Source organism: Bidens hawaiensis, unplaced genomic scaffold (genome assembly GCF_021521415.1).
Source record: "Bidens hawaiensis isolate Kalapana, Puna unplaced genomic scaffold, B.hawaiensis_p1.1 tig00009774_1, whole genome shotgun sequence".
NCBI lineage: Eukaryota > Viridiplantae > Streptophyta > Magnoliopsida > Asterales > Asteraceae > Bidens > Bidens hawaiensis.
This window is the reverse complement of record NW_027491730.1, coordinates 790346-802757: the sequence shown is the minus strand read 5'-3', so window position 1 is coordinate 802757 and position 12412 is coordinate 790346. Positions and strand designations below refer to the sequence as shown.

At 30.2% G+C, this 12412-nt stretch overlaps 1 protein-coding gene across 1 annotated transcript; it reads left to right on the top strand.

Annotated features, from left to right (window-relative positions):
* The first annotated feature begins 2784 nt into the window (after nt 1-2784).
* LOC143533505 (transcription factor MYB83-like) lies at nt 2785-5936 on the top strand. Its single transcript, XM_077028267.1, has 2 exons — nt 2785-3293; nt 5114-5936. Exons 1-2 carry the CDS (start codon nt 2998-3000, stop codon nt 5778-5780), a joined length of 963 nt encoding a protein of 320 aa, XP_076884382.1. The 5' UTR covers nt 2785-2997; the 3' UTR covers nt 5781-5936.
* Nucleotides 5937-12412: the final 6476 nt, after the last annotated feature.

Sequence of the window (12412 nt, the reverse complement as noted above, 5' to 3'; positions counted from 1 at the left end):
AAGAGAAAAAAAATTATGTTACATTATTAAAGTGTTGTTTAAAGTCTTAGTTGATTATTAATTAGTGGTTATCATCGAGTTCTTTCGAGTTCTTAAAACTCAAAATGGTTCTCAAAATAAATCAATCTTGTGTGTGTAGTTGTTTCTGTATTGGTGTAAGAATTTCTATATTATGGCTGTTTAAAATTTTGCTACATGAAACTAGTAAGATAGTTGGGGTACACGGAATCTTGTCGATAGTGATAACATATACTTTTAGATTTGATTTGGGAAACACGAATGCTTCTATATGTATATACTAGCTTCATCCCTCTTATTACTGGGTGATTTTCCTTTTTTTATTTATAATATTTATGTATATTTTTATTTTAAGTTTATTTATTGTAAGAAAAATAATAATATTTAGGGTTTGATGATGAAAGAGTTTCACAAATAAATAAGATTTTCTAACCCGTTAAAAAATATCTAGGTTTGGTGACACCCATGACCCACTTATTTTTTTACTATAAAATTACTTATTGGGGTTGTTTTATATTATTCGTTTATAATATTTATGTATTTTTTTTAGATTTTAATTTTATTTATTGTAAGGAAATTAATAATATACTTCGGATTTTATAATGAAAATGTTTCACAAATAAATGAGATGTTATAACTCGGTTTAAAAGCTATATAGGTTTGGTGAGACTCATGACCCGCTTATTTTTTACTATAAAATTGTTTCTTAATTATAAATAATATATTTAAAAAAAATCAAATATTGATTTTTAGTATATCCCTATTTTTTAAGGATTTTCTTATCAAATATTTGGTGAGATTATTTTTTAAGTTAATGCAATGTTATAACCCGTTTAAGGACTATCTGCGTTTAGTGAGACCCATACCCGTGAATTCGGGTCAAATGCTTGAGAAACCTCCATTAACAAATAATGCAATTTGGTGGCTTGAGAGAATGTAAGGATCAACCAGAGGGCTTTTAAAGGTTTCGTTTATATAGATTATAGATTATAATAGAGCCCGTGTGATACATGGGTGGTTCAAAAAATAAAACAAAAATAATTAAATTTAATAATATACATAATAACATATCTTATGGATTCATAAGATATATTTTAATTTCCTAAAATCATATATTAGTAAAAGTAATTTATTTTTGTATTTCAAAAGAAATCAAAATGAAATGTTGTCAATCTAAACCGCCTTCGTCGTCACCATTCAGCAATCCTCATCGTACAACGATTTCGACCACTGTCGAAGCCACCATCCACAGTCATCATACATCGTCGTCTAATATTGTTCACAGGTTTGTTTATATTTTGATAAAATTGAAATTGATGAACTTAATTGATCAATTAACCTTTAAATGAATCTAATTAATCATCAATTTGAAGTTTCGGTCGATTAATTTTTTGGGTTTTAGTGATTTTAAGCTTGAACCTTTAAACCTTTTGCCAGAACGTTTAAAGTTGAGATTTTGGCTTGAACGTTTAAAGAATTTGGCTTGAACGTTTAAAGGTTTATGTATCCGGGTGTTCAAAACTAAGAACTTCAATACAAAAATTTTAGAAGTTCTGAACTTCTAAAGTTAGAACTTCTAAAAGGTTGAGTTTTGGCTTGAACGTTTAAACTTTTAAAGTTGAACATTTAAAGGTTTAATATTTTAAACATAATCATAGCTCAATTAAGTGAATTATTCTGCAATTTCATAATCGACTAATGATTCTAAATTCTCTTACACATTATTAAATCATCATTTTTTTCAATTTGAAGATTATTAAACTATAGCGATAATGGTTATCGATTTTGATTTTGTTTTAATTTTGTGGATGATTTGATTATGGTTGAAGACTTGAAGCAAATGACGATCTGTTGTGCGAGAAGTATTTTTTGTTTTAATTACAACTCTGCCACCGCGTAGTTCTAATTGCAATCAAGATCGGGTGGTGCAGGAGCTCGCGTACGTAATGTACGATAAGCCATTATTGTACGTTAACTCACCCATATATATATATATATGTATATATATAGTTTGAATCAAATAAAATGAAATTAATGTGTGCTAAACGTGAGAACCATGTAGAATAATTACATATACAAGTAGAGTAATTATGTTATTACATCATAGAGTAATTCTCTACATGATTCTTAACGTTTGGCACGTTAATTTCATTTGTACGTTAACTTTCCCCTATCTCTTAAATATATATAGACGAAACATTTAAAAACTCTCTGGTTGTTCATTACTTTTTCTCAAACCATCAGATTGTTTTATTTATAAATGTAAGTGTCTCATATATTTGACTCGAATTCACGGGTATGAGTCTAACCATACCCAGATAACCCTTAAACGAGTTATAACATCTCATTAAATTAACATCTAATCTCACCAGATATTCGATATGAAAATTCCTATAAATAAAGGATATACTAAAAATTAATAATTTATTTAAAAAAAAAATATTTATAATTAAGAAACAATTTTATAATAAAAAAAATAAGCGGGTAATGGGTCTCACCAAACCGAGATAGTTTTTAAAACGAGTTATAACATCTCATTTACTTGTGAAACCCTTTAATCATCAATACCTTATAATTTGCATCATTAACTTTCTTACGATAAATAAAATTAAAATCCAAAAAAGTATATAAATATTAAAAACGAATAAAGTAAAAATTCTATGGATAAAAGCCGGTACGTATGTATATATATATATAAATTAATATTTTCTTTTTTTTCATGACCCCATTTCTAAGCAAACACCATTACTGTCATCGTTATAATCATCACCAATCCCATTCAACGACCCACATCTCTCTCATAAACAAACAAACACAGGAACAACTGGCTATTTATAAAGTAATAAACTTCTCCAAATCAGAACCACTTTCGAAGGTTATAAGATTCGATCGGATCAAACCAAACCCTAGTTCTTACATCTCTCTTTCACACACTTTACACACATTGTGTGCGTGTGTGTATATAGATATATAAAGAACATGAGGAAACCAATAGGAGGTGTAAACGAGCAGCATAGTTTGATAACGAGTGCGAAGACAATGAAGATGAGGAAGGGGCTGTGGTCACCGGAAGAAGACGAGAAGCTGATGAACTACATGATTACCAACGGCCAAGGCTGCTGGAGTGACATTGCGCGTAATGCCGGTTTGCAAAGATGCGGCAAAAGCTGTCGGCTCCGATGGATCAATTACTTGCGGCCTGACCTTAAGCGTGGTGCCTTTTTACCTCAAGAAGAGGAAGTAATCATTCACCTTCATTCCCTTCTTGGTAATAGGTATGAATCTATGATCAATATTGTTCCGCAAATGCTCTCGTTTTGTGTTAACAGACAGAGTTATTGGATTTTAATAATCTCAACTTTTATTTAGTGGTCGGGATTATTCCCAACTCAGAAAACGTTTACAGACAATCTCAATTTTGAACGTATTTTCCTCTAGCCAGGGCCGGCTCAACAGTTATATTGGGCCAAGCTACAAAAAAAATAAAGCCTCCATTTAAAAATTTTAATTATTTATATATAGTAAAAAACGAATACTAATAATTTGTAATTAATAAACTTCCAGTTAACACACCTTGGTCCAATGGTATTTACTTGATTTTAACTTGTAAAATTGGAAGTTTCCTATTTTCTCCCAGGTTCGACTCGCTAGATCTGTATTTTCATTTTTTTTTCGGATTTCTATGGCCATTTCTAATTTACTTTGTTTCAATTTTTTTCCAGGTATATAGCTTGAATTTGTATACTTGATTCATTTTAATTTGTATGATATATACATCAAATTATTGTTCTAAATCAAAATTTTATAATTTCATAAACAAAACATGATAATCCCTCTATAAATTTTAAAAATAGGTATTATAAATTTTATAATTTCATCTCCATAACTCTCGACAAAGGCCTCAAAATTTTTTTTTGCTTTAGGCCACTAAAATGGTTGGGCCGCCACTGCCTCTAGCAATTCCATGCTAGCTGACTGACAAGTGACCCCGTTAGCTTTTTGATGACGTAGAAAATATGTATTAAATTATTGGTAGAAAATATACATTCAAAGTTGGGACTGTCGATAAATATTTTCTAAGTTGGAATTAATTCCGTCCAAAAATTGGGTTTATTAAAATCTAATAAGCCAACTAAAAGTAATAACTAGTTGAGCGTTTGATGACATTAGTCTTTATAAGTTTTTAACTTTCATTTTGGTATTATATATGATTAAATAAGAAATAAACATCTCTCTCAAACCCTAGATCAATATATAGTATGGAAACATGTAAATTGATGCATAACTTGTCTCACATACACACATATCATGTATGTAGATCATTTTTTATATATACACAAGGTGCATACCCATGATTCAACATATAATAATCTAGTAAGTAAAACGTCAAAGTCGTCGCATGATTAATGTGCAACTTACAAATTTAATCTTTGTGCTTTTGACTTCAACCGGCTAACAAATCATTAACGCAGAATGAGAAATAATAAGAGTTCTATCTCTTCCATAATTGGACTGAAGAAAGATTAACTTGACATAATTACCACATATAACATGCATTATGGTACACTTGTATAATTTAACACCACACCAAATTAAAAACCTTCATTTTATTTATGATTAGTTATCGTGAAAATGAATATATACACATTTAACATTTTCAAAAAAAGTCTAATTTAATTAATCATATATTCTATAATTGTTTGCAAATTCTAAGACCTTTGTTATACCATACATCAAATACTTTGCTAAATGATGCAAACAGTTAAATCGTAGCATACGTGTTGGGTAGACGGCCCACAAGATATTATGGTAGGAAAACGAACTCTTAGAAAAGATTTGTAGAGATTTGATTTACAATGCTTTAATGCATTGATAGAATCATAGAAAGCTCAATGTGAAAGGGATAATAGAGGTTAAGGTGTGTGCCCACACACATAACCTTTGAGTTGAAGATACTCCACTGTCTATTTCAGTAGTTTGTTTAAAAATGAAGCCAACCCCCATGCAATGCATGCATTCATACAGTATTTTACGTGTAATATAATTATCATATACCTATTAAATTAACATGAGTTTTTATTTCCTTAACTTGTAGATGGTCTCAAATTGCAGCGAGATTGCCTGGTCGTACAGATAATGAAATCAAGAACTTTTGGAACTCTACGGTAAAAAAGAGATTGAAAAAGTCAAAATCAAACTCATCATCACCTAACACAAGTCATGATTCATCATCTTCCGAACATAGGGACATCATGGGTGGATTGATGTCCATGCACGACTCTAGCAACATCATGGCTATGTACATGGATGCAACACGACGATCTTCATCATCGTCATCGTTAGCTTTGCAAGCCTTGAACATAAACCAAATGATAGAACAATTACCCCTAACCAACGATCATCACGGCTCAAACATGTCCATCTTGCATGCGTCATGCTATGGTGCGAATCAAGTTGGCATGGATGGTAATGGGATTAGTTACCATGGTTGTTATGAGATCTTTGGTGGGAATTTAGGGTTAGATGACGAGTTTTTTAATATCCCACCATTAGATAACTTGACTAATAACAATCAAGATATAAAAATCGAAAATCTTGATGGTATCATCATGAACCAATGCTATAACGATAACAAGCACAAAGTACATACGATGACCGAAGGGTTTGAAAACTGTTGGGAGGGAGGAGATGAACTTAAAGTTGATGAATGGGACTTTGAAGAACTCATGAGAGAATCTTCCATGTTCCCTTCGCTTGATTAAATCTTTAGAAAGTAGATTTTATTAATTTCTTTTGTCATTTTCGGAAAGTAGTAAAATGTTCAAGGTTATAGAATAAAATGACACCGAACGTAGGTGTAACTGGGTCACCGTGCATGTCTATTGTATAGATATATCAAAATGTACATGTACCTCCGCATGTAACTATGTAAGAATAGTTTGGCTAGTTCCAGTTGATCTGCATGGCAGGCTAATAAAATTCAAAAGATAAAATACTTTTTATGGAAATCCAAAATCCTATATGTCAATGGTGGAAATGTTGAATATATATCTTTAATAATCCATTTTATTCATGACCGTTAGTCTCAATCTCTTTAGAGGTCTATAATGAAACAATAATTCGGGCTTTTTTTCAAAATTTTATTGTTACGAATCAAAATAATTAATCACAAATATTTCAAATAAGTTAAAGATTATTTTATCATTTAATTAGTAGTTTTTTTGGTAAAAAATTTAGTGTAAATTGAAAGCCGTCAAATGAGGTCGGTATTTTTGTTTTTTTGTTTAGTATAAATAAATACATATTTATTTATATCGTTTGTTTTTTTTTTGTTTTTTTAGCAATGATTTTTTAATATCTAACTACATTATCAAATAAAAAATAATTCAGATTATAAAAGATGCTTACCTATTCCTACAACAATTTCAAAGCCATAAGTATCACCCTACACAAGTATATTATCTTCCTACATATCTTCAAATTCTTCCTACATATTTTCAGTTTCTTCCAATACATTCATAAATTTTTCCTACACGTCTTCAAATTCTTCCTACATATATTCAATTTCATCATATGCTACCATAATTTCTTGCTACACGTCTTCAAGTTCTTTCTACATATCTTCAATTCATGCTACACATTTGCACATTCTTCTTACACACTACATTTTTTTTCCTACAAACGGCATATACGCATGTATACGAGACAAGAGACAAAACACAAAACACAAAAATAAATAAATAAATAAAATACATACATACATACACGAGACCAACAAGATTCTCAAAATGCATAGATATCGTTATATTACAAACATTCCAAAATTAGTCTTACATAAGAAATCCAACATGATAATAATTAATAACATTTCCAAAAGTGGTTGTCTTAGCTTATTCCAACACAACGAACATGTATTTATACCGACATATAGTTATTCCTACACATTAATAAAATAAATAGATAAACTATAACAAATACCTACATACAAATACTAAATATCCTACACAAATTATTCAGGCTAAAATTTCCCCCATTTGTCGTATGTGTAGGAAAACCAAAATACGTAAAACTAATAATAATAATAATTAGATATAGGCTTACAATAACCATATGGTTTGAAATTCATAATGTATATCACAACATAGATAAATTATTTTCAACCATAGCTTTCCTTTCTAAATGCTTGATAGTAAAATGTCTTCAAAGATTAATATGAAAATATCTCTTTTAAATTAATGACCCAATAAGCTTAAATTGGAATTATGAATGACAAAAGGAGAAAGTGAGGGGATTATCATTAACGTATGTATGTTTTGAGTAGAAGCAAAATGACAGCATTGCCCATTTTTATTATTAAACACTAAAAACAAGGACCAACAATTACAATAATGCCATAATCATTATAGTCCATAGGTCAATCTTAATCAAGGGTTACAATTAATTTCTCTAATTTCTTGCAATAATATGACTTCTCTCTTGAACCATCCCCTATATATATATATATATAACTACAAAATCACACAAACACTTGTAGTACTTTAAATCTATACATACGACCTAATTTAAGCATGGTAGTTTTCTGTTTAAAACTAATTATATAATAATCGAACATGCACCTATGTTAATAAATATAAACATATAATATCTTACCTTTTGTTATGATGATGTATTGTATCCACATACAGGATGCATTTGTTCATATATAGTTGCAATGTGATTATGGTTTTACGGACATGTGACGTTGTTGATTAGTGAAAGATGATTAATTATTAAGAGACAAAACAATGTTGTTAATTTGGTGAAAAACTTTTATTAATTAGTGGAAACTAATATCGAGGTGGTCGTGTTCTTGCGCATTACCCGGCCCATGGAGTTTGGTTAATTTGTTGTTGTCGTGTCAATTGTTTAAAGTAATTGGATACCATTAACGTTTCCTTCTAATCATGAAATTCAAGTACCAAGGATAATTTTTTTCACTAATTAATCATTCAATTCTTTCAAACTTTGACTTCAATTTCAATTTCAATTTCAATTTAACCTCTTTAATTATTTAATTTACCTTTTTTCAAAAAGCAACCCACAATCACATAATTTGATAATTACATACGATTGAAATTACAAATATATATATACACACATAAAAAAACATATGAAAATATTTTTCGTTTCGATGAGTATTTTTAAGTACAATAAAATATCAAAAATTAAATATGGAGTTTCACTTACTAAATAAATCAGTAAATGAGATTTTAAAAGAAAACACAAGGTAATAATTTTTTTTAACTCCAGTCCGATGACCAATTCAAAGATGCTTCATCGGATCAGTTCGATACTGAACCTATCCGATTATAACTTTGCCTTTTATAAATATTTCTATATAAAACTGTATATTTGAATTATTATAATTATTATTAAACGTGTTTAATTACCATCAATATTAAATATGTTTACCAGATCGTTAATAATTTTATCCCTCACATGTGGTCTGGTGGTCGTATGTTTGGGTTCTCCAGTTGAGACTTAAGTTCGAATCCCACTTGTGTTATTTATTGGTGGATATTGGCAATAAAGGATTTGAATTATGCCTTATGGAAAGGTTGTCAATTCGAATCTCGAGCCCACCAAGGTTATTGTCCCACCAGGTGTTATGCCAGATAGTTCTACTCTTGTGGTGGTAAAACGACTGTCAAGTGGCAATCGGCGGTATGGTTTTCCAGGTAACGCCCAAGTCAAAATCTTGAAGCCAACGTGGACCCGGTTAAGACAATAATAGTCTGTCCAGAGTGGGATATCGCGACTCTCCAAATTTAAAGAGTACGATAGCCTAAATACAAAAAAAATCGACCTTATAAAAAAGGTCGTTAATTATTTCATGTAATCATTATGATTTCAAGATTGAGAAGGTTACCAAGAATTATAAAGTTACGCTCCTAAATAATAGAAGGCAATAAAGAAGAAAAGGAGAGAACAATTAACATAATTATTATGCATCTCATCAGAAAGTTATATTTGTAATTACGAAATTAGGGTACTCCCCCCTTTTCTTAAGAAAAACAAAATCTAGTTAGGGGTGTGCGTGGTGAGGTTCAGTGCGGTTTTGCTTAAAACCAAAACAAAAACCAAACTTTTGGTTTTAAGATTTTTAACACCGTTCGGTTTCGGTTTTTCGGTTTTTCGGTTTTTGGTTTTTGGATTCAGTTCGGTTTTGAATGCGTTTTTTTCGGTTTTTCTAATCAAGTCAAAACATTTTGGGCAAAAAAAACACTTGACTCAAGATACTGAAATTGGGCATATGCTACTTTTTTTTTAGTTAAGTGTCATTTTAATACCTGTGGTTTAGCCAACTAAGCAACTTTAGTACATATTATTTAGTTTGTGCAAATGGCTACCTCAGTTTCAAAAAACTTGTATTTTTAGTACTTTTTTTCTAACTCCGTCAATTTTTTCCGTTAAGTCTAGGATAGTTTGGTAACTTCGTGATTTTCTTTGTTTTTTTTCTTTTCTTTTTAAACGCTTATATCTTCTAAACTCTAAATCCCCAAATCATAACATCAAAATCCAAATCATAAAGCCTCAAATATCGTAAAAATTCAAACCCTATGATGATATGGAGAAAGGGTTTGGGGATTTAGGATTTTGATTTTTATGTTATGATTTGAGGATTTAGGGTTTAGAAGATATAAGCGTTTAAAAGAAAAGAAAAAAAACAAAGAAAATAACGAAGTTACCAAATTATCCCTGACTTAACGGAAAAATAGACGGGGTTAGAAAAAAAAGTACTAAGAATGCAAGTTTTTTGAAATTGAGGTAGCCATTTGCATAAAATAAAGAATAGGTACTAAAGTTGCGTAGTTCGTCAAACCACAGGTACTAAAATGACACTTAACTCTTTTTTTTTCTCTTTAAACTAATGAGTAATAGAATATTGAATATTTGGGCTTCAAATATTAAAAGCTAAGAAAAGATACATTTAAAATAAAAAATAAAAATCAAACTAAAATTAGTAGTACTATTAGTTATTAATCATATGTAGCAACCAAATATATTTATTATTAACCATATGTAAAACTAAACAAAAGTTCGTCCGAATATTTAATTCTAATGGTTATGGTTAAACTATTATGGTTATTTCAATTTTTTGGTTATTTCGGTTCGGTTCGGTTTTTTCGGTTCTTAAGAAAATACAAAACCGAACCAAAACCAATATTCCGGTTTTTGCTAAAGTTCAAAACCGAACCGTCGGTTACCAATTCGGTTTGGTTTTTTCGGTTTTATCGGTTTTAATTCGGTTTTGCGCACACCCCTAAATCAAGTCCTTTAATACTAGCTAAATACCCGTGCGATGTGGCGGGGTGCGCGCAACTCGACATTGAATGCATAGTCATTGTCGGCACATAGGTCACCTAATGATAGTGCGCATATACACCGAAATTTGACGTGTAGTTCATGCAAGTCTAGTTGCATGTAACCGAAGATTGAACACATGTAACCAGACCGGAAAGCACGTTACCGAAACTTAAACATGCTTAACCAACACCAGCTGTGTAATTCATGTCGATTATCGGCGCGGGTCGCTGCGTTGAGCGCCTACCAAGATTGGACTACACGTGTTTATCGGTCCCGGTACATGTAAACAAAATCATCTGCGTAACCCACGACGAAAATCAAGAAGCAAATCTAAAATATACAATAATTTCAAATAAATCATTTTTTAAACCAACTTGTTTTGGCCCCAAAACCATTCCGACTTGACAACATTCTGACATGGCCCCTTTCTACTCGAACCTGTACCGACCCGAACCTTATTAACATTTATTTGTATCGAATCGTTCCGACCCATATCCAGTTTTATAAATAACCCGGGCTTCCCGACCATGTTGCCAGTTCTAAATGTTAATCACGTAACATGTTAATTATTTAAAACTAAAAAACTATAACAATATCATACTCAAATTAAAGAGAATAAAACGCTTGTTTTTATAGTGTAGTTTTGAATTAGGGAGTATGTAACTATTTTTTAAATTAACACAAAAAATGAGTGAAGTTGAGGGACCAAAGACCAAAGTTGTTACTGTGTTTGGAAAGATGAGTTTATGTAATACTTGTGAAATACTTGTGAGTAAACACTTAATTGCCCTCAAATAACTAAATTTTAGATGCAATGTGTGTTGTACATAAAACAATGAGTTTGATAGCTCTTAAAATTTAAGAGGTCATTAACTAATGTTTATATATAATAGTCGGGTGCCCGCGCAAAGCAGCGGGGAACAACACTTAAAGGTGGTTAGCGAGTTAAACGTAGCCGAGTCAAAGCTAGCCTGACCTCGACTTGAAATTCATACCGAGTTGGCTCCACTTAGCTTGAATTAAAGCCGAAACCTTAAACTCGAGTTCGTCTTGATTATTATGATATCTATAGAATTTGAGTACTTTTTATCACACACACACACACACACACACACACACACACACATACATATATATACTTAGGGTTAGTATCATTTAAGAACTCTAAAAAAGTTAAGAACTCTAAACAACCAAACATTTTTTTTAAATTTTTTTATATATTAACATTATTCAAGAGTAGTTTTATCATATTTTATAAAAAAAATTTGATTAAATATATTAATCAAAAGTTTACATATGTGTAAAATTTATGTACTAACAAATTTACATATGTGTAAAACAAAACATATATATATATATATATATGTATAAAAACTAATTTTCTAAATTGTAATCATAAATATAGATATAAAAAATGATAAAACTACACTTAAATACCATTAATAATCAAAAAAATTTATAAAATATGTTAGTTTTCACTGGTTCTTTCAAGTTCTTATATAAATTAACAGTTCTATAATGATACTCATCATATATGTATATATATATATATACACACACACAAATAATGAGATTTAAATTATTAATGTTACGTACACGATATGAAAATTTCATTTAGGTCATATTTTCCTGTTAAAATTTAGGTAATATTTATTTATATTTTATTAAATTCTATAAAATTAAAAGTTTTTAAACCACATATTTAATAATTAATTAAACATTTCTAAGGAATTTACTGAGTTTAAGTAATATTAAAATACAAATATATGAACCACCGTGTCACACCACAACTAGGAACAATGTTTAAAACCAAGATAATTATTTAATTGGACTAGTCAGGTTAATTTTAAAACCTGGCTACCAAAATGAAGCTGTTCAAATGAACTGATGGTGTTTGTCTTTAACAGTGTAAGGCCCCGAACCCGGTAGCCTTACTTTAGCGTCGGATTTACTCATAAACACAGTTCTTACAAATCAGAGTTCATTAAAACTTCGCGGAGTATAAAAGCTTTCATTAAACATTTCATAACAAAACACGTCTTGTCTT